Source organism: Odontesthes bonariensis, chromosome 13 (genome assembly GCF_027942865.1).
Source record: "Odontesthes bonariensis isolate fOdoBon6 chromosome 13, fOdoBon6.hap1, whole genome shotgun sequence".
Taxonomy (NCBI): Eukaryota; Metazoa; Chordata; class Actinopteri; order Atheriniformes; family Atherinopsidae; genus Odontesthes; species Odontesthes bonariensis.
In genome coordinates, this window is record NC_134518.1 from 20,303,090 (window position 1) to 20,327,178 (window position 24,089).

Genomic DNA, 24,089 nt, shown 5'->3' on the forward strand with positions numbered 1-24,089 from the left:
AGACTTTACAGGCCTCAGTTAGCATGTTAGATGTTAAAGTTCGTGATAGTACAGTTAGAAAAGGCCTGTACAAGTAGGGCTTGTTTGGAGGGTTTGCAGGAGAGAGAACATGGCAGCACAGCTTAGGTTTGCAAAGTCACATCTGAATAAACCACAAGGCTTCTGGAATAATGTCTTTCGGACGGATGAGACCAAAATTGGGCTGTTTCGGTCATAATGCACAGCACTATGTATGTAGAAAACCAAACACTGCATATCGTCGTATGAAATACCTCATACCAACTGTCAAGCACAGTGGTGGAGCGCTGATGAGTGTCTTGCACTCAGTGAGTCAACCATGGACTCTTCTTTATACCAAAGTATTCTAAAGTCATATGTGAGGACATCTGTTCAACAGCTTAAGTTTTACCAGAAGAGGTTCATGCAACAAGGAGAATGATTCTGTTGAATTTCTCAGTGGTGCTGCTCGTGGAGGATGTTTAATTTCTTCAACAGTGCATATGGAAGAATTATTTTATTTCTAGGTGTAGTAAGAACATGAAGACACTAGGCGGCCCCGGAGACTACTCAATTGGACAATAAAAATCACAAGTGTGCCCTCATTGGATGCAATTTCGTTGAAATCTTTATTCAGAAAAAAAATCATATCAACATCATTTATAACTGTCCATTTGACAATCATGTCAACATATGTTAAGACAAAAATATCTGAATCAACATTAGTTTGGTAGGGACGTGGAGTACAGCTGACAGATGTTCCAAATAAAGGATAAATAAAAGACAAATCAGTTTTCTAAAAAATAAACGTATCTGCACTTCAGCAAAGTAATCAGTGAGGAAGGCCAAAGAGATTTCAGTACCGTCTCTCTGCAGTAGCTCCGGAGGCAATCATCGATGCAGACGATTGAGTCCACAGTTGGTTGATAGAAAAACAAAACCCCAAACATGTCAGAAACAGAGCTGATATATACAGACACCATTGAGGCCCCTTGATTTATTTTTTTTTCTTCTTTCAGAGTACAACATTTATCAGAAACATTCCCCATTTTTCTTGGCTCTCAGTTTCAATGAGTCGAAACTGACTTGTGGACGGCTTCATTCAAAATGGACGTGTACGTGTTTGAACCCAACACTGGTAAACATGCTTCAGTGTCCGAGGACACAAATAAAGGTAGGAGGGCACAGTCATCTATGGTTACTCGTGCTGTGAGGAGCCCCGGGAGCCCCTGAAGCCTTTGTACAGCTGGGTCTAAATGGTTAAGAAGGCAACCAAGTCAGTCAATCAGTTTATAAATATTTAGGCTAAATTTGTTTGACATGCAGCATCTTTTTTGCTTGATTGTTGAAAGTACTTATTTACTTTTTTTTTGTATTTTTTTTTTATATTTTATTTTTGCTTGATCTGAGTTTAACATATTTAGTGTCAAAGCAGCACAAAACGCAGCCCCGGACCAGAAGCAGAAACCACAATCGGAGAGGATTTTAGCCTGTTTCAACAGAGAAAGCATTCATTGCTGAAACATACTATATGTTGCAGATTTGAATGTGCGTCCTCATGTTGTAATAATCTATTAACTTCTGCTTCTATCTGTAAGGACCGTAAATGTTTCTCCTCACTGAGCACAGCCCAGCTTTTGGTCAGCTCTCCTGAATCAGGGAGGCATCTGGTGCACTTGGGTTGAGGGGAGGGTCACAGGTACATCCTTGTTCATCGTACGTATCGTTTCACGTTGTCACCACAACCACCATCGTCAACATCATTTAACAAGAAGATACAAAAACAGAAAAGCTGATTTGAAAATTAAACAGTCAGTTATATAAATGCCCCATTTCTCATCAGTGCTGCTGGTAGACAACCACAAAGGGTTTTTGTTACACAAAACAGTGGGCAAAGGATAAGAATAGGCTTTGCTCGAGCGCACAAATACATAGAGGAGAGGAGGAGGAGGTGGAAAAAGCAAAAGAGCCAGAAGAGTGAAAAAAAAAAAAAAAAGACAAAAAGTGTAAACGTCTCTCCTGTCTGGGGGGGAGGCTGTCCTCCCCCTCAGAAGCTGAGCTGTAGCAATCAACACACCATCAAGCACAATCCACAGGCTAACAATTAAGAAATCCACAGTTCGGACAATTTTGCAATCCGTAATCCACGGTTTAATCCAGCCGGTTCCCTTTCTAGCCCTGACCGGGTCCTTTCAGTTCTGGGAGGCTGAGGAGGAGGTGAAGGAGCAGATGTGTGTGTGTTCTGATTGTGTGTGTCAGGCATCTTCCCGGGTGTATGAGAGTGTGCGTGTAAGTCTGATAATAATAATGTACATTCTAGCATAGTTGTATGTTTGCGTGTAAACTCATTTGAATCCACCAGTGACATCGGTTCATTAATGCATCTCCGAGTTGAGTTTGTCCTGAAAGATGTACAGGTTGTTGGTGGCAGCGATGGCTATGATGTTCTCAGTCGGGTGCCATGCCGTGTGAAGGATCTTCTTGGTAAAGTCCAGGCTGTCCACACTGATATCATCTTTCCGGCGCTTCCCTCCGGCGGCGCAGACCCTCCGCGGCTTCAGGACGGCTCTGGGTTTGCTGCTTTCTCTTGAAGCCTCCAGGGTCACGTCGCGTTTGGTGTTGCGGTCGAACATGCGGAAGAAGTTGTTGTAGGCTCCGGTCATGATCACACTGGACAGAGCAGGGGAGGAGACACTCAGTTGTGTTTCATTCAGTGTGTTTCCAGTCAAATGTTGTTGATGATAAGCAGGTATCGCTAGGTGAAAGATGACAACTTCAACTGAAAATACCAATTTCGCAGTCTGACCTCATCAACTATAGTCTCAAATTTGAAAGAGTGTCTTTCTCTCCTTGAGGACCTCAAGATAGCTTCTGCCTATATCATGAATTTACCTGCATGTTTTGTGTACACACTGCAGGAACTGTGGATGATCAATGTTTACAGAACTCCATCATCAGTAATAGCTGTAAAACATCGGCCCATAGGAAAACGTCTCTTGACGTTAGTCTTGAAAATGAAACAAAACGCAGATAATTGGGCCAGCTCAGAGTTTACTGAGCTATATGTGATGAAGTAATCCTGCGGTTTTCTACCTTCCCTATGGCTCTGGAAAACAAGAGGTTTTCTGTCTTATCCAGATGTGTTCTAAAAACTGCTTTCCCACCAACTGCTTTTTAAACTGCTTTTCTGGTGCAAATGCACATAGAATCGTCACAATGCCACTATGGGAAGTATTTTCAGCTTGACAGAAATGGCATTTAAACTGGAAACCCATGCATTTATCATCAACGGCTTCATGAAGGGTAATGAAAATCAACTGTTTGTCATTGAAAGTAAAAACTGTATTTTCTAACAATTTGTTAATTTTTTTCCAAAAAAAACCCTGAAAAATGTAATTTACAAAAGATGCACCGATTGGGAAACTCTGGGACGATACTGATAGATTGAAAGATAATCATTTAGCCCATGGTCGATAGCCAAGGCTGATTGTTTCTGTCATTTGCCAGAGAAACAATGAAATTGCCTTTGTGTGAGCACAAATTCTTTTATACAAATGGATTAAAAAAAATCTTTATCAATGCAACACAACCAGGACAAACCAGATAAATGTCGGGCACTGCCATCAGCTGATGGACTGATTGCAGTCAACAAGCTGAATATCAGCCGATACCGGTGTTAGACCAGTAAATCACATCAAGTATTCAGATTCTCCACTAGGAGCTTTGTTGAAGCACATTTGGCAGCAAAGCAGCCAGTAATCTTTATCAGAGCTAGGCACACCTTCTGATTTGGAAAATTCTCATTCTTACTGAAACAAACTCTCCCTCTCAGTCAGGTTGGGCTGTGGGGTATCAATGTATCTGTCTAACCTGTCCAGGCTGGGCACAGAGGTAGGATATGCCAGAGAACAGTTTTTTTTTTTTTTTTATATTTAAGTCTCTTTTTAATAGATAAAGAAAAACTTTTGGATGGATGGATGGATGGATGGATGAAAAACTTTCATTTTTGCTTTGTCATTGAGAACTGTCTGTAGATCAGTGAGATAAAAATTATAATTGAACCCAGTTTGAAATAAGAGTGCAAAAAAAGTTGTGGTCCTGTACTTTCTTTTTACGATGGGTACAGAAACACGCACAGAAGCAAACACGTCACATTAAGTACCTGTCTGAGCCATTCCAGGCGCACTCGAACTTGTCAAAGATGCAGTCGTTCTCGTAAAGGGAACACAACTTGCTGCGGAGGTAATCATGAACCTGCAAGAACACACACAAATAGAAATGATCAAAAAAATAGCTGCTTCCCTCCCAGGTACTGAATCCCAGTGCGAACTATAAATAGAAGAGAGTAGAAGACAGGCACAGACACACTGAGCTCAGAACAGACTAAACACATCCAATCTGGCCCAGCTGTAACACAAACCTCCCCAAAGACGGCACAACGCCAGCCCTCAGGAACACGAGGGCCAGGAGTGCATTTGAATCAAGAATTCCATTTTCAATACACTAAATCCACTAGCATCCAGTTCTCTGTTATCACACGCTCCATGGAACAGAGATACAAGTGTGAACACGCTCACAAATTCACTGACTAAGAACTCCTTTCTCGTGTGCTCCTATCTGACCTGTCTGTGTCAGCACTGTCTGTTGGGTGATGCAAGGGCTTGAAATCTACACCTCCCTGCAGCCTCTGTGCTCTGCATGGAGCACCCACCTCTCATATTCTGCATAAAGTCAGCAGTCAACAGCTGCCTTGCAATCAATAAACGGTCAAGCTGAGGTCGCTTTGTGGTTGCACATCAAACCCCAGGATATTTTTGTGTCCCCATGTGGGTCTTTCTACACAGGGTGAAAGGAGACAATGTCAGCTAGAGCTGAATATGGTCCTTTTTTTTTTGTTTGTTTTTGTTTTTTCCCAACCTGCACAAACCATGATAAAGAAAAAAAGTGCCGACTTGAATGCACCTGTCCTTACTCGCTGCATCATTGTTATGTTCCATAAGGAATAAGGGTGTAAATCTCCCAAAAAGAGCAGCATAGTGCTAAAATCTTGAAGTCCTAAAATCCTCTTTCAGCCTATTTTCACATGGCTCAATCTTTTTACCTTCATTCAGAGGTGAGAAAATGTATGAGAGCCATTTGGGATTACCTGTCTGCATTAATCTGTCAGGAAAAACGATCTGATGTCCTAACTGAAACAGACACTATGTGTACAGCATGATAAGACAGAAACAACTAAAAAAATGTACTGAATCCTTTTAGGAAATAAATGATAAATGAATTATTTGGCTGCAATAACTCCAAATACTGTTTCTATTAGCCACAGGTCAGAACAGTATTACATTCAGGTGGAACTCTGGATTGTGCAGCCAGTCACATTTTTATGATATCAGTCTCTAAAGGAACTACAGAATCTGTTTTGGGTTAAGGTCTGGGCCCCAACTGGGCCGAGACAGAACGTAGATTTCCTTTGTTTGAAGGTTATTCTGTAGTGGATTTAGTCCACTGTTTGGGTAATTGCTGCCAGCATCTCCTGACTTTAACATGGCCATCACCAAGACATTCTCCTTTTAGCCATTTATACGAATGCAACATTTGCGCAAGCCGGACACAATATAGACACATATTATATGTCATGATATGACATCACACATAATCAGTGACTTATTCTTAAAATGCTGTTGAACATAACAGCAAAGGCTTAGTTACATAAATGCTTTCTACATTACTGTCAGCCTCGGAGACAGAAATTGTTGAAGGTTTCTCAAGAAACTCAAGTTGTAGGGTTCTAGGGTTTTAGATTCTTTGATCAATTAAGAATTTATAACATCCCAAACCATGATACTCCACCTACTGCACTTTACCGTGTTCCGGGGGTGATATTTTCATGGTGGCATGCTGTTAAGTTTTCTTGCAATAGTTTAGCCTAAAAGGGATTTTTCGCTTTATTAAGTGGGGTTGTGTGAAGCACTTATCGGTATTCGGTGTATTCAGTAGAGCGCGCTTAGTTTGGGGCAGCAGAGGGTTTCTCGGGGGGGCAGGCTAAAACTGAAAGATTCTTGTCAGGAAACCATCTTAATTATTCAAAATGACAGCACTCTGACTGCTGTCTACAGCAGGTCACAAGTACGTCCCAAAACCCCACTTAGAAAATTTTAAACATCCCTTAAACAGTTTCATCCCTCCTCAAAACACTTTCCCAGTAACATTGTCAAGGGCTTCTTTGCCGAATTTCAGGCACAATTCGAAAACAACCTCCTGCACTGTGTCCTGCCACAGGCTCTGTACTCCACACTCGTGGAGAGAGATGATCCAAAATAAACTTTTGCTGTGAGTGCCATTTTCTTTTTTTTTTATCTCCACTCAGCATTTTGCAATGTGCTTGTGAAACCCCAGGACTTTTTTTTTTTTGCCCCAGGGAAAAATGAAAAAAAACCTTCATAATGAGGTGGTTTTTCTAAGTTAAACTAGATATGACCCACAATATATGAATGTTTTTTATAGATGAGAACAATGCAATAATTTTATGGACTTTGTCCATAACTGTAACTAAGATGAACATCAGGCCTTATTTAAGACTAATTCATACTTTAAAACAATGTTGAAATGATTAACTTTCTTTTTTCTTGCCTCTTCGTGCTGCAACGTTTGCCATCCCATCATTAACTCTCCCCATTCTTCTCTCCTCCTTTCACCAAACCATCCTCGCTCTCCCTCCCACATCCACACCCCGCTTCTCCCTCCATCCCCCTCTTCCTCCCTCTCCGTGCTGCATTGCAGATCTAGGTGTCAGCCACCGTGTAAGGTATCCCTCCTTCCTGCTTTACTTTATGAGTGGAGGCTCAGCAGCCTATAAATAGGTTTCGGTGCGTCTTAGCCTCCCACTACTGGCTGCTTCATAGGCCCTCACACATCAGGCAGACACACATCCACAAACTCACATGTTCCCCTACATGCCCGCGGCAGGAATACTAAACACACAGGGAAAAGAGAGGTTCATAAAAACCTATAAATTCATGAACAGAAGTTTGAGTGGCCTGTTGTAAACACTATGGAGTGACACAAAAAGATCAATTGTATTTGTAAAAACTTGCAAGGAGAAACAGAACAAAGCTCTTTTCTCAGCTGAGTATTTTGTTTTCTATGTTCATTTTGAACAGCACGTCAGGCCATTGTTTTCTTTGTCCCACATAGAATACACTAATCATGATTTTTGTATTTTTCAGAACCCATTTTCCATATGACTAGAGATTATAGTCCTACGTTGTAAGGCTGACCCCAGTGAGGGTCCCTGCTGATTTAACGTGGATGAGGGGTGCTTTTTCTGGCCTGCAATCCATTCAATTGTCTGGTTTTGGAAAAATTCAATCATTAGAAAGTACTCTTATTGCTTGAGGCAACCTTCTGCACGTGATTCATTTCTCCAACTCTGCATATTTTTCAGGAAGGCGATCCCCCTCTTCAGCAAAGGGACAGTTGGTCACCCAGCAGCAGGGACAATAAAAATGTAATTACGTCAGAACACTTTAAATTAGAAAGTTCAGATTGAATTAAAGGCAGTATTTTGATTTGGTAGAGGAAATTCTCCGATGTATCTTCAACTGTATTCACATAGCAATTGGAGCCCAAAACTTTCAGGACGTTATCTGAAGGGACAGTGAGATTGACAAAACGTTATGCATACTTTTTATCACCTACAGTAGCTCCCTTGTATAAAGGCCAGAAAAATGTCAAAGGATTAACAGAGAGTGAGTGTGCATGCTGATGGCATTTTCTGCTTCATACTTGCAAGGTTAGAGATAAGTCTGCAACCTTGTCCACTGCAAACAAAACACTGCAATTTGGGCAATACCTCCGGTGTGCTCTGCCCAGGTGTCAATCTGGAGTATTTTCAGTAGTGGCAATGCAGCTTCTCTTTGAGTATCTCCTGCTGTCTTGTGTAAGCAACTGCAGGCAATGTCAAGACCTGATTCTTGGGACACAGTTCAGCGTTCATGTGTGGAAACAACTTAGCAAGGCATCAGGTCCCTCAAGCCACAAAAACAACTGGAATAAATTCCACAGAAAACCCAAAAGATCTTCCCACAAGATGTGTCAGAGAGTCCAACACACATCAGTCCAGAAGTATTTAGCTTGGTTGAGACTGAGTATCAGTATATCTTCTTCAAATTCACAAGACGCATTCAATGGCCCTTAAAGATGTGAATTGCTGATGTTGCACTATTTCGGTCATTCAGGAGCTTCCTTTCAATTTGCTACCAATAAGTGACTTAAAGACACATGAACATTAGATCTCACTCTGCTCAAAGAGCCAAAAACCTGAGCAGCAGCGTGTGTTGTCAATATGAGGATGGCAGAAAAATATGTCAACATAACAGCTTACAGACTACAGCTGCAGAAGACTGGTGACCAGCAACATACACACACTACACATTAGTGTAGTAATCTGAAACTATTCCTGACCTCCTCAAGACGAGTGCATTTAAAGAAAATATTCTAAAGTAACCACTACTCAGTCCACTTCTCCCAAATTTGCTACTTGATTGAAATAAACTTCATGGTATTAGCTCTGTATGGAAGATCATTTCAGTGTGGTGTTTATTTTTTTGTATTCAGTGTCTTTCCTCATGTTTGTCCTGCATGGTCATTCACACACCTGGTATGTCTCCAGGGGCTTGCTCTCCATGTTGAGGTCCCAGACTTTGGCTGTCAGGTAGTCTCTAGTGAGAAGGTATCGGCCGCTGTGGCTAAACTTCACGTCTGACACAGAAGAGATAATCTCAGAGAAAAAGGAGCGGGCACTGGGGTCCTCGGGCTCCTCGAACACTGCAGAGGGTGGGAGAGATAAAGGGAGAGGAAAGTGGATGCTGTTAAACCAAATGCTCAGCAGAAATACGCTTTATGGGTATCACACTCTGGTCTTTCTCTTGAGTATGGAGATAAATTGATATAGTGTCGTGTATAAAACAGAGAGACCATCCAGAAAACTTCCTTTAGGTACAAATGTTGCTGTTTTTGGATACTGCTAAGTTAAACATAAGCAAATCACAAAGAGACTTATCAAACTTCATTCAAAACTTGACACAGAAATACAAAAATGAAAGCCCTCGCTGCTTGTTGAGCACAGCTTGTGCAGGAACACCGCACCAGTGACTCATGGTCAGAGCTGTTTATCAAATGGGAAACATTTCAACGAGAAGAAGGTGGAATAGAAAATAACGCTTGGAGACCATGGGCCTTAAATAATGAATGTGCCATGAGCTGATTTGTCCCTTAGGGAGAGCAGATTTATGGAAAAAAACAACCCTGTTCTTTACTAATGAAAAAAAGACCTCGGGTAGAAATAAGTATTGAACAAAGACTAAAAAATTTCCTAAAGGGATACAATACATTGTGCTTCCACCCTCTGAGAAAACCAAACTTCTTACAGTTTAGATTTCAGACAACTCGCCTGGTAAATTAACAAACCAAATGTTTATGATTCTAGTTACCATGTGAAAACGGGGTAATTAGAAATAAACACAAAGTACAGATGGGGCAAATGGGAATAGTCACTTTGGACAGTTTTGTCTTTTTGTTAGCACGATTACTCATTAAGGTAATGGATGGATTTGCAGGAACATTTTTACAAGAGATGGGACGCAGCCCAACTTAAAAGTGATTCAATTTTGATGTTGATGTGGAATCCAGAAAGTTTTTGTTCAGCCTGGGTGGAGGTATGCAGCGTCAGACTGCTCTTGCAGGTACTTTGTAATAAAACACAATATAGGACCGACTGAAATGTCACCCTGATGACATGATGATTCCATTTGTTCATCGAGGGGCAAATGTAAAAATCTGGGGATCACCAAAGTTATCAGCAATCATCCTCTGGGAAACATGAATGATGAAGTGTGTAGATTTTGAGATGGTTGAAAGTGATGTATCACTACTGGTCCTGAAGCCTTGCTGCTCATATATTTGTAAACCTGTGGCTGTCAAAAAGGGTCAAGAAATTAGTATAAAGTCATTGGACATGCATTGTTCAAACCTATGAAAAGCACAGAAACACATTTTGATCCCTGAAGACCCTCTCAGTGGGTGGGTTTTAGTTTAAAAACACAACGTGTGGATTTGACCCGTGTCTCAGCAGATTTACTCACATTTGGAGTGCTTGTCGCACAGGGCTGCTTCTCTCATGTCACAGAGGCGAAGTGTGCCTTTGCTGCTGCTATAGACAAACAAGTTGCAGTGGTGGGGGTGAAACTCTGCTGCTGTGATCACCTCTGTCAGATCCTCCATGTTGGCTGGTTTAATATCCACAATGTCTGATAGAAGAGGGAATCGCTCAGGAAAACAGCAGAGAATGAGTTTTTCGAAGCTTGCCGTTTATTTCAACCAGACCTGTTTTACAGTAACCTTCCATGATCATCACCATACTGTGGGTACTTATTCATTAATTTATGCATTCTTTTCATGTTTTTCGGAAATTTTAATCACCAACTGACTCAAATTAAACTAATCAAACTATGTTTTAATTCATTTCAACTCCAGCAAAGGCCAATAATCCTTACAAAGCATAGACTGAAGTGCTTGTATACGTAAACACTGCCAACGGAATGTAAATATTCTACAGCAGGGTAAGGCAAACCAATAAAAATATGTCTTGGGGGCATTGTTGGTTGCAAAGTAATTTCATATTCAGATAAATTGAAATATATTAAACCCTTTCTGGGTCAAGGATGTGACTATTGAACTGGATTAGAACTCCGAAATGAGCTAAAATATTTATGCAGCTGCTGAATTATTCATTAAGATACATTTTCACCCCTCAAGAATATTCCCCTCCCCCAGTGATGTGTGTCTTTGTGTATTTCTATATACAACAAAGTGGGATTTGCAGTATGAGTGTGTTGTGTGTTGCGTGTGTGCGTAGGCAGGGGTTTCTTATTGAGCACGTGTAAACATCTACGAGTGAATGTATGCATTAATTATCTGTTGTCCATTTGTTTGAAAGCGTGAGTGTTCATCGCTTCCTATCCCGATGCGCATGCAACACAACCCACAAAGGATACTGAAGCTGCGGTCGGTGATGTCCAGATGCCAGAGGTTGATCCTCAGGTCATCAGCTGACATGTAGGTCTCGTAGTCGGAGTTGACGGAGATGGAGTTGACGTGGTAGGTGTGGGCATTGGCAAACACTCGCCGTGGGCTCACCTCCACCATCAGGTCCATGGGCATCAACACCGGCACCTGGCAAAGACACAGAGCAGTATGTCATCTTTTCCATCTGCTTAGAGGAAGAAAAATAATAAAGATGAGGTGTGTATATCAAACTAAATACATTTCATTGTATCACACATTAATATTTAATGCTGTGCTTCCTTTAGCATCAATAATACATCACTGATTTAACAAAAAATGCCTTCTTGATAGCAAGATCAAAACCAGTTTAGTGTTCAATTGCAAGTTGTTTATGGCAGCATTCTCATAAATTCTTCGTTGACACGTTTATATTTTAATCCACAGCACCACCGTCGTCCAGATGTTCTCAGACCTCCACGGAGATGCTTTGGCTAACTCCGATCCAGTGCAGACGTTGTGTAACTGAATATAAAGGGCTTCACCACCCCGACACACTCACACAAACTCATCCGCACTGTGTGCCAGTGACCCATTTTCGTACATGCAAGCACAGCTTTATCTCTGACCCACTTTTATTGGCTTACCAGACAGATAGCTGGATGGATAGATAGATAGATAGATAGATACCTGCAAGGACGTGACTGTGGACATGTCCTTGAAGCGGCCCTCCTCATCCTTCAGGTTGTATCCCTCCGGCCGTTTATCTCTTTCACTCACCTTCCACAACTTAATGGTCTTATCTGGAAAACAGACAGAAAATTGCTTTAGAAAATATTGGTACCTACATACTGTATATATGTATTGATATATACATGCAATGTATAGAGTCATGCTGAAGTAATCATTGTGTACACTATATGCAGCCTTCTGAAAGTATTTCCTTTGTATCTTCATATTTTCCTGTGTGGGCCCTCACACACATCGCCTATCACACACGTATACATTCTCCTTCGGCAGAAATAAGACTTTGCATAAAATCCACTAATACAGCAGCTTCCCACAGATTGTGTGGAGGTGTAGACATGTTTATTTATGTTTTAAAAGGTTCCCGCTGTGAAACAATCAGTAAACTATGAATTATGTCTCTGATTTATCAGTTTGTTCTGTAAAGAGCTGCAGTCTAAGAAATCTTATCGTGTCCAATAATCTCTTCTTAACTCCAACCAGAAAAGATCAGCTCTGTAATTTGTGTAAACGTTTTTCAAAAAAGCATCTGACAGAGAAAGCATAATAGCTGCTTTGTTTGTCTCAATCTCAGAATAAAAAATTACAAGTTCCAATATCCTTTTTCCAAGGAACACAAAATGCAACATTACTTGCTGGCGAAGGAGAAAAAGGCCCAAGTTTTAAAGGCTGTGTTTACGAACTGTGACCACAAAATGCATCTTTAAAGTCCCCATGATATGGCTGGTACACTTCCGTTTGCATTGTTGCCAACTATTTTCAATACAATGTACTCAAAACCTGCTCCAAAAAAAGTATTAATGTTGTTAATTCGCATATTAATGATGTCATCACTTGCATTATGTTTTGCTCCAGTTGAAAGTTAGCGGTTTATCTGATGATCTCTGATTCGATTTTATCTAAAAATGTGAAATAAGATTGAATACAGAACTTAAAATCAATTTGGTCAAATTAAAACCGACTGTCTCGGGTTCAACAGACTGTCAGACTATATTAAAAATGATGTCAGCAAGCATTTCAGCAGAGTCAATGCCCAGCTGCTGAAGCAGCTCCTACATTTTTCATACCTTCCATTATAAATAATATACTACTTAAAGAAATCAATAACAGGCCTCTCAGGGTAAATCTATAGATCTTTCAGCAAAGCCATAAAGTCAGAATGTGTTACATAAATTTGGACCTCGCTGCACAGCAAGACAAACTCGGACGCTAATGATCGTCAAATTTGTGATACAACGAAAGCAACTCTTCGCTGTTTAGGTGGAAGAAAATGTGTTTCTGACCAGAGAAACTCAGGCAAAAATCTAAACTAAATCGTCCTTTTCATTCACCCAAAGATAGTTTGGGTTTACAGAGTGATAGCACCACAGGTGAAAGGTAAAAAATTAACAACCTCGATGGACGAGGAACATATGGATGAGAATCTTTAAACGAATAGATACAACTTTAAATTCTATCATATATTTCTGAAATAAGGAGTGCATAAAACCCGCACAATAAGTCAACAGAAGCTTATATGATTGATGATGCTCTGAAATTTCTGAAGCGTTACTCTACCACGTGAGTGCAGACTCATCTGTTTCAGTCATAGCAGTTCTAGATGGCCTTCCCTTTGTGTCCCACTCAGCGAACTTTTCAAAACGGTCGGCTACGTTTTAATACGAAGCCCTGGCTCCGCTGGGATGTGTGTGCTGGTGGGTTATCTGCCCTCACCATTGGTGGAAAGGAGGAATTGTGCTGCGTTTTGCTGAGGCAGCCATCGGATCTTATTGATCTTCTCCTCAATCTCCAAACTCTTAAGGTAGTCGAATTCGGGCTCATGGCTCTGAAAGGTGCTGTACACGTTGTACTCTCCCTGGGAAAATGGCTCAGTCTTGCTCTGTGGAAACAAAACCAGGAAATTAAAGCAAAACATGAAGTTGCTCATGTGTCCATTATAGAGCAATGTAAATCTTTGGGCTTTGTGTGGTCAGCTTAACCTTGATCGTGTGAAGAAACCGCACGGCTTTGCACAGCTATAGTCATAAGCTCTCTGACACAACAGACACATCAACTATTCATCAAACCAATCTATAGCGTGTCTGGAGGGAAACACTTTGTATTTGTCCCTCTTCTTGCTGCTGTAATGAAAAACTGTATATTTGAGTGCACGGTTGGTGTGTGTGCCCACCTCAGGTTCCCTCTGAAAGATGACCACACGGCCCCCTTTGTCCCCTGTGGCCAGGAGCTCTCCTGTATGGTTGAACTCAACAGTGGAGATGATATCAGCTGGAGAGAGCAATAGACAGAGGCCAAGAAAGAGAAAGAGGGGGGTAATATGAGAGGTGAAATGAGAGAGACAAAGACAGCAGCCATCAGATAACTGACCACACATCATTGTTCATCTGTGAAATGTTCATGGGGATATCAGTGATCAAAACAATCAATCAAAGCATTAATGTTATAGGATGACAAGGTAATATAATGTGAGGGATGAAACTAGATTTGATCGCAAACCCAAATATGTAAATTTGCATGAGCACAGAAAGTGTCAGCTCTCACAACACAAAGAAAATCAAAGCCACACATGACACATACACAGCTGTTTCACAGTAGGCTCAGGTGTTTTCTGTCATCCACTCTGAGACACACACACACACACACACACACACACACAGTGACGCACAAGGCCGAGTTCATCATCTGCAGGGATAAACATGTGCTCCACGATCTCTGCAACATGTGAGTGCATAAACAGCAGCGTAACTGAATCAATCCACGAAATATATATATATATATATTTTTTTTATCCACGTTTACATTTCATAAACAATTTTGAATGTTTGCAACAATGTCCCCATCAGTAGCTCTGTGCCAAAAAATAACAACACACTCTATGACACAACACTGTAATGTGAAGAGGAAACACATTAACCATCAACATTTACTGTGCAAAGCGTTTTTTCACTGGTCCCCTCGGCATCATACAATTCTGAAACTGAAATAAAAAGCTCTCAGCCATGCTGACTGATGAAGGGTATGAGAGTGTGACATCTGAGGCTTGAATCTGGTTTGACATTGCGTGTAATCTGCTCTCTGTCCTTCTGTCTACTCATCCTCTCCTCTCTTTTCCCCTTTGTGCAGCAGATTTAAGATTTAGTAATTTACTTTGAGACAAATCTGCTCCGGAGTTCAAAATCTATCAGTCGTTAAACCTCTTTCGAAGAGATTACTGGCAGAGCTTCAGTAATGGACCCAACAATAGACCCTCCAAGATCTTCAATGCCATGCTTGTAAATGGATGTTTGTTTTCAGTTTAGTCCTGTATTTTCACTTGCTTTGTCTACCAGTCACCCTCAGACTATCTTATCTGAATAAACTCTGCATGTTTACAGATGGCTGTGAACTGAATGTTCAGCCCAGGAGTAAAGTTTCAAATCTGTGACCTTCAACACTAAAAAATACAAAGACAGCGTTAAGGACAGGAAGCAATGTTGATTGCCATTAGTTTAGACTTCAGTTGCTTGGATCCGGGGGGGTAAGGCGTTAAATTTTACTTTAAAATGGACTAAATCAGTTCTCTGCAGATTAAATCATTTGACAGTAATGGGTCTTGGGTTGCAATCACACCAAGAGGTTATGACAATCAGCAGAAACTCCACAAAGTTGCAGCACGTAGACAAAAAATGACTTCCTCAATGTCACCTACCCCGAAACCACAAAAATAAACAAAAAAGATATAAATTATAGTCAAAAAACTTTAGAGAGCTGCTGGTAGGCTTTCTTTGTACTTTAGAACCAGCCAGAAAAGCTGATTTGTTGGAAGAAATAAAATCTCGATCTTCGACTAAATACTCATTCAAAACAAAACCTGTGTGAAAGGAAATGCAGTCGAACTATCATTTATTAGTTAATTATGTTCATGTAAACTATTCAAATAAGCGCAGTTTAGTCTTTTTTTTCCCCCTTTATTTCAAACATCTGTGCCCAATGTACATCTAATGTCCATATGTTTCATCTAAAAAAAATAAAATAAAGATATTTTTTGGTTGGTTTGTTGTTAAATAAAGTGGATATCTTATCATAATGTTGAGATTATCAAAACGTGGCTCCTTTGCATTGATTTCTGTAGATCTGCCTTACTGAACCACATACCTCTGCTGTATGATGTCAATGATTCTGACCAGAGCAGCAGAGGTGGAACAATAAAAAGCTTTACAGCATTTATTAATAGAGCAGTTCTGCCACATTGACATGTTGTGCAACAAAAACTCAAATCGGCTCAGATTTGATAGATAAGAACGTGTCGTCACCAGCTTAGACTGTAATAGAAATAGAGCGTGGAGAGTGTTTTTTTTATTGAGAGCCAGAGCTGAAGCTTGCCTGTTTTGTGGTGGCCTTGAGTAAGTTCGGTTTTATGAGTGGAGACAGGGGCTGCTCTTGAACCTCTACACACCAACACAGCAATTCTCACCCTGTTCCACACACACTGACTCTTCTTTCCTCCGTTTCTGTCATCTTTACACTCATCATCTCTTGATCTCTGATGTGCTTTTAATCATTTTCAAGGTTATGTCAGCCTACATTTTCTTTTGTCATCCCTCATTTCAGGCTCCCCAGTTTCTCTCGTTTGCCACATTTCCCTCTCTTTTTCTCCCTCCAGCTCTCATCCCTCCCCCACGGCACTCTGCCGCCTGGCTGTATGCGAGCATGTACATAGTGGTGGTGATCCTGGTGGTGGAAGAATGGGCAGGATGGGAAAGGAAGGTGAAGGCAAAGAGGCGATAGAGGGAGGGCTTTCTCTGGTGAGTGGGGGTTACCATGGTAATGGGCTGAGCCAACCAGTGGCTGCAACACTCGTAACGGTTTGCCGTATATGGTAGTCTGATGAAGGAGGAAGTGGGATTCATCAATCCTATCCTCACAGGAAGAAGCAACGTGGTAAAATAATTATGCTGCTGCAGTTTTGTCCACGAACCGGTGCTGCTAAATTAACTCCACGGAGCATGGACCATGTTACTAATTTGCACCTCCAGATAATCAATGCATGCACACACAAGGTGGTGCTCACGTAAACCATGCATGCAATCCAATTCTGAACATCTGTATGGATACCAGTGAGCTTTGAATGCACACATGTACTTCTGATGCTCTGTGTGTGAGTGAGTGTCAACTGTATCCAGTCCAGTCAGACAGAGAGAGAAAGAGCTCAGCTAAGCAAAACCACAAGAGCAGCACACAATGTAGCTGAATAAAATATGGAGCACATGCTCTCCACTCTCATCCTCGTTACTCAACCTCCACCCTCTCTGTCTTTTTGTTTCTCTGTTTGCCTCTCCTGCTCGCACACACACAGCTCACACCCATCTGTCTCTTTCACGCTCTTTATTAGAAGAGCACTACAGAAAAATGAACTGAACAGCCACTGCTATAACAAGCACTGTGGTTCTCTCCCACGAGGCACAGCTGTCTCGTGCCCAGTGTATGCATCTGCAGTGTGTGTGTGTGTGTGTGTGAATGTGTGTGAGAGACTCTTTTGACTGTCAAGCTTTATCTCATTGTCTTGTAGTATATATGTTTGTGTGCTACAGTGATAGAGAGAAGGCTGTGTCTCCCACAAACAGCAGTTTAGTAACAGCAGGCTTGTCTGACTCATTGCCACAATGCAGAAGCTGAAAGAACACTCTGTGACTGTAAGTGCAGGGACCCACACAAACAGTGCATATCAACAGTCAACAACACACAACATGAATGAATCCAGTCACGTATGGAAACACACAAACACTTGAATGCCAGTGATGGTTTGAAAAAAGAAAGCAAAAACAAAATTGAACACAATAAAATTATACTTTGTTATTTTTTATCATCTATAAACCATACATAAGTTGAATTCAATCTAAAAACATTTTCCGGTTTTCATTTGTAGTCTGCTTTTATATAGTCCATTAACTATGTCATGTGTAGGGCAAAAGAAGTACAAAAGTATTTTCTTACAAAATAGTACGAAAGCTGTCATTTTTCAGTTATTTAGCTTTTCATCAGCTCTTTCAAGTTATCCTATATTCAACGAAGCCTGGTGACAGACAGGAAGGCTGATTTTAATTATTCAGCTATCTCCTCGGTGCACTGAAAGCCTAAAAACCCTGGCCATTGCTCCAAGAGGCTAAGTCATCAGATCACAGCAAATGAGTTCCCAGACAGGGAAATCAACTAATTTGTAACTAAACGGCACAAAACAAACTTGGAGCAAGTGTCTGCTATTTCCAGACTTTAAAATCCATGCAAAAGGAAATCCCGACGTTTTGTAGACAATAGAGAAACAAAAAAAGAATTCAAATGACGAAAAAATTAACGACAAAAAGAACTTAACACTTTTCTGAGCAATGTTAGACCAAAATCAATAACCTACTGAATAACTGCATGATCCAAATAGTCATCTGAATATCTTCTAATACTTTAAAAGTTTACATTTTCAGATCAAAGTGTTTACTAAAGCAAAAGCTGAATTAAATAAAATGAGTGGGCAGATATCAACATTTAACTAAAATCAGAAGTTTCACCCATATCTGTATTACAGTATCACAAACTGGGAGGAGAGGGGAGGAGGTTTGTGAGATAGATGAGGGTGGTGGTGAAAGCACAGGGAAGGGAATTCCTTTTTTTTCTAAGGTTTCTATAGGGACAGCGAGGGGAGCAGACGTTCCAATTATAGAAATCTTAGCTCTGGGTAAACACGGACCATTAAAGCCGAGCCAAAAACACACACTCCTTAAAAGCGAGGACAAGCCACCACTCAGCAGGAGATGTCCGTGTATGTGCGCTGGCAAACGTGAGTGGATGCTGTAGCTCAAGCACCCCACATTTCCTGTGAGCGTGTGCACAAGTGTGTGCACTCAATTACCCTGCAGAGAAATAAACGGGGTGGAGGGACTGAGGAAGAGGAGGGAGCGAGGGAGGCGAGGGGAGAGGCTGCCGTAGGGAGAGGTTCAATTGATCCCTGTCCTGCAGTTTTGCAGTTATCTGGGAAGAAAAAACAGCGCTTGTGTTTATGTTAGAGGCGCACATGTGCGCAGAGGAGTGATTTAAGCCCGGCACAGCAGGGAATCTGCCATTCCTGCAAACACACATCAGCACAATGGAGCAGAGCCGTGTGAGTCTAATGGTTATAGACACAAACAATTAGAATCAAAAACCAAGCCAGCTTCAGCATGTGTGGAATACATCTGTAATGCTGCTTTAGCTGCAAAAGTAACCCAGAATCAGCAATGTGGGATGCGTTTTTTTTTTTTAGAAGGATTTGTTTTTGTTTTTTTTCCCACATTTAGAAGACTATGGTAGGAAAAAAAAAAAAAAAAAAAGGATCGGAGCCAAGCTGCTACACACTCAACCCAGCCCAGTGTTAAAAAATAAATAAAAATGAAATTACGTGTTGACGGCTCAAGAATACCAAAGAAAAATCCTTCACTCAACAGTAAGCTTTCTCTATTCTCCTCTTATCTCATAAATTGCAGTCTTACTTGCATGAGTATCTGCACAGATGTAGTCTTTAGAGACTTGTGTGTGTTAGATTGTATGAACCAAAATTTACACGTTGTGTGTTTTTACCTTAATATTCAGCAAAAAAGAAATATAAGACAGCTAAAGCGTAGCCGTCTTACATTTACTTTTGCCCAGAAGGAGCTGGGATGTCATCTGGCCAAACTATTTAAAGAAATTTATCACACACATTCATTTAATCCTGACCAAAGCAGGAAGACTGAGACAAAAATAAAGAAGGAGCTACAAAAATAGACACACCAAATGGATGAAGCAGGTAGACTGAGACAAAGAGATGTTCAGGATATTTATACCACTCAGACTTTTGTGATAATTCACCTGATCCGACTCTTGCACACACACACTCCCCTTGTTAACACATACACAAACTCTCCCGTGCAACCACTCACACGCAGATGCTCACATATGCTCTCATATCTCACCCCGGGGTCATGTGGCTCAAATGTGTGACATAGATACGACCTTCGGGATAAAAGAGGATAGAGCACACACCTTCAGTGTAAGAGGCAAACGGCTCAGGCTCCAGAGAAAGGGTAGTGATGTCGGAGCACAGGACCTGGATGGGGCTCAACATCCTGGGGGAGGACTCCAAGGTGGAGAGGGGTGGACAGGATGGGCGGAGCTCTTCAGGCTATAGCCAGGAGCAGCCCTGCAAGAGGAGCAACGATGGTCGGGAGGGAAGGGAGGGAGGAGGGCAACAGGGAGGCAGAGGGTGAGGAAGGAAGGAGGACCGGGCAAGGTTAAGGGTGGGGACTGAGTTACTACATCACCACATTCGGTCATGAGTACTCACCAAAGAAAATTTACTGGTAGTGTGTTCATGGTCACATTGTATCTATGTAACATGAAACAGTCACAGGTGGGGTTTGGCAGAAAGGTCAGCGTGACATGAGGAATGAACAGATACAGACACCTAATGGGAGAGACTCAATATGTCTCGTTGGTCTCCAATGAGATTTTGAAGCTAATGATACTTTTGCTTATACTGATTACTTCATGCCAAAAAAAGGTGAACAAAGCAGAAAGAGTGGATTACCCTCTCACATTTAACCGTGTGACAACCGTCTTTCATTACTGATCAATTTGACATTTTCTCAGTTGATCTTTAATGTCAAAGAGTCAAAGATGGAACACCCAAAAAGTCTTCCAGTCAAAAGTAAGCCAAGTAATTCAAACGTCTTGAGGACATTCAGTTTAAAACTGGACTTACACGTACACTTTACATTTACAATGAACATTCTTATGGTCGTAATTAGCTTTCTGCCTCATCTACCAGTGGCAGGAAAACTGAAAAACAATTACCAAAACACAATTAAAAACTGCATCTTGACTAAAAGACTTAAGTTACCTATGTCATACACAGATTTCATTCCGTTACCTCAGTCACTATTTGTTTACTTCTCAATGTCCCTATGTGAAAACACAGTTGATTACAATTTGTAGCTTATTTTATTTTTGCTTTGTACATTCTACTGTCTTGTATTTTATAGTATCTTCTACCACTTTGCCTTTTTCATTATCATTATCATGTGTTTCTGTTTTTTATCTCTTATTTCCCATTTGCACTGCTCTCTATGTGTGTGTGTAAATGGCAGATTATAGACATAATGGAGTAGAAAGCGCCAAAGAGCAGTGAGCTGCTCTGATTTGATTCAGCGATTGCAATTTCATTTCACAGATAAAAGGCCCCCCAAAAAATGTTTAAATCTGTTAATCCAGTTTGTTTCTTTTAGGTTCTTGGAATGACTAAAATATATTTATGCTACACACTCTAGCACTTAGCGCTGAGTAAATGCGGAGTTGATTTGTGCGCATTGTTATTGGAATGTAATAGAATTGCCATATTTTTTCAAAAACATCTAAATCTGAAATTTGTTCATATTTCGTCATCCGTCCTTGAACCCAATGGCACCCCAGCTGGAGGGGGAGGCTGTAGCAAAGGGAGATATTTTGGAAAGCAAAACATGTTAGTGGGGGTAGTAAGACGCAAGGAAGCAGGGGAGGGACAGTAAGGCGGGGGGGGGGGGGTTAGGCACTCTTCGTTCAGGAATTAAAGGGCAGGGGAATCCCCACAGGAAGGTCTACAGACACACTGTTATGTATGCGCACTCACAAAACAGTTGCAGACACACATCCATACAGCAAAACAGGCAAAAAAGAAAGATGGAGTCACAAACAAATGCATCTAAGCATAAAATCAAATCTCTGTGTCTGACTCTACCACCCTCTGTCCTTCTAACAAACATCCAGAGGCATGCTGCGTTGGATCAGCCTTCTGAGCACTGTTGGATAATTGTTGGGCAGTCGCACCACTACAGCACCAGGCAATGCTGTTAGCTGCATTAAAGAACCGAAAGAGGGGGAAAGAGAGGAAGGCAGTGGGGGATGGAATCTGGGAGTGGGTGAACTTGGACAAAAGGTGGAGGGGGGTGGAGTGGACTTAAAGGAAGTGGCAGGTAATGAGATGTTTTTATTTGTGACAGAAAACAATCCTTGATGGTTATCAGAGGACTCTGTGTGGGATCTGATTTTAGTGAATGATTTGTGCATCCCGCGAGACTTTCTGCTCTCCATGTTCTTCGTGACACTTCCAGTCCATTAGGTGCTCGGGGGCGTGTCCACATCGGCGTGAGCTCACCAGCAATTTTACCCTGAATAATGCCTGTGTCCGCCTGAGATGTGTGGAATAATTAATACTGCCATTATTGGTGGGTGGAGACAGCCTGTCAATCACAGTGGCCAAGCATGAAAAGCAGCGTGTTTACCATCATAGACTGTTTATAATGCAATAATATGATGGGTGATGCAAGTTAAGATTCATTCTTGCTTCTCAGTCATCAAACGATCGTCCTTTAATTAACACCAATTGCCCTTGGAAACACTTCACGTATGTGAAAAAACAGAGAAACACATTCGCACATACAGACAAACAAAGACAGTCTCCAGTACAATGAACACACACACACATTTACACAATCAACAGGCAGAGCTACAGATCTCCCCAGTGTGAGTGGAATTACGTGACAGCTGAGACACAAGAAGCTTAATTCGCATTCTAAAGTGATATGAGGATCATAAATGAGTTTGTGGCACGTCCATGACCCCTTAATGATAATCTGGTCTGAGAAGCATTGCGAACAGTGAGCTGTGAGTGTAGGAAACAGACAGACGAGGCAGCAAGGCAGACAGCGTGAAGGTAAGATTACTGGCGTTCAACATTACATTCCAATTGTTGTCAGAAGCAAACTCAACTTCAGTGAATTACACAGTTTGTGTGCTGCTGGGTTTTTCAATGTCCCCCCCCCCCCCCCGATACAGATCTGAAGTCTATTCAGTTTGACACTTGCAACTGTTATAAAGAGGAGCAGACAGCAACAGAGAGAAAGTGTGCATGTGACTCTGGTTTGTTTCTGGTATGCTACTCTTGAAAACTATTAATTCTACTGGAAAAAAAAACCAATCCTTCCTTTTCTACAGACACAATCCGAGACAAACATAAGTACACCTAAAACCAGGACAGATCAATTCTTCCCTGCAGTATAAGAAAAAGCTACAAAAACACAAAGTAAACATAAATGAAAAGTGCAACACACAAAAAGAAAATCGTCTTAGACAGGAGATGGAAGAGAGGAAAACATGCCAAAGACGGTTTCATTTTGCTCTGTCTGCAGCTCTGTCTGAACACTTTTCAACACAGAGCTTATAAAAGATTAGGAAGCCGCCCTAAGCTTGTTTTGTCCCACAGTAAAGCACTCACACTCTCTGTCACACACACAGACTCTTCCAAAGCCCCATGAATAGATGCACACTTGCATGGGAGAACACTTAAACCCACTGCAGACACAAACAGCTTCCTCCGTCTTCTTCTTACCTTCAGTCACATAGTTGTGGTCGGGGAGGAAGCCGTGGTGGTTGAGCGTCGGGGTGGCGTCAGTGTCTTCTCCCATCAGCGGGGCTGGGGGGAGCGCCCGTCTTGGTGGGGCAGCGTGGTGGTGGCAGATTGGTGGTGGAGGGGGTGGTGGGGATGCCGGCCAGCACAGCGCCCATGCTGCTGCCCGCCGACGCCTCCTCAGCACAGCATCCTATCCTTAAATGAGGATGAGTGGCAGGCAGAGAGGGAAGGGGGAAGTCCCACAGGAGGGATGGGTGCGTTTAGGAGTCCACGGTATTGCCTCTAGGAGTAAGATTCAAACCTGCAGAGGGAGGAGTATTAAAACCATGAGCTTGGTTGGAGAACACACATCACTTATGTGGCGAGAAAAATCAAGAACGCCACTTGTCCACCATGCAGTTGTTGAGTCCAGGTGTGGCCTGACCAGCTACTCTCCCAAAAACAATACGCAGCCGTGTACACACCGCCGTGGTGTTGGGAATGGGTAAAGTCCCTGCTTGCTAATGGATTCTCCAAGCGAAGAAGAGGAGATGAGGAAGAGGAGAGTGGGGGGATGGGAGGGAGGGATGATCAGAGCTCTTGGATGGAGTATCTGCAGTGCTGCTGCTTCTGCAGTGAACTCACACGCATGGGTACACACACACTTACAGCGGGATAAAAACTCACCTACTCATATGGCAGCCTGCAGGTCAGATACTCTTTGGTGGCTCCTCTATAAATGACATCATTATCCTCTACAGCAGGTAAGTGTCTCTCTGGTTTCTTGGTTGTTCGAGAATGAGGAGGAAAATCCTGCTGGCCCCACACTCTGCTGCAGTCTATGCTTTGGCGTATGTATGAGAGGCAGAGTGAGAGGTAG

General features: G+C 41.8%; 1 protein-coding gene across 3 annotated transcripts; it reads right to left on the reverse strand.

Annotated features, from left to right (window-relative positions):
• Window positions 1-602: 602 nt before the first annotated feature.
• On the reverse strand, window positions 603-24,089 carry LOC142397771 (serine/threonine-protein phosphatase 2A 55 kDa regulatory subunit B gamma isoform). Of its 3 annotated transcripts, none has more exons than XM_075481457.1 (10): window positions 23,901-24,089; window positions 23,210-23,531; window positions 13,973-14,070; window positions 13,516-13,681; window positions 11,746-11,858; window positions 11,049-11,226; window positions 10,137-10,301; window positions 8,651-8,820; window positions 4,160-4,251; window positions 603-2,667 (listed from the first exon to the last, which is right to left on the reverse strand). In XM_075481457.1, exons 2-10 carry the CDS (start codon window positions 23,283-23,285, stop codon window positions 2,373-2,375), a joined length of 1,353 nt encoding a protein of 450 aa, XP_075337572.1. In that variant the 5' UTR covers window positions 23,286-23,531; window positions 23,901-24,089; the 3' UTR covers window positions 603-2,372. The 3 variants fall into 3 exon arrangements, with proteins under 3 accessions (XP_075337572.1, XP_075337571.1, XP_075337570.1); XM_075481456.1 differs by having other exon boundaries at window positions 23,897-24,089; XM_075481455.1 differs by lacking the exon at window positions 23,901-24,089 and adding an exon at window positions 19,831-19,987 and having other exon boundaries at window positions 23,210-23,298.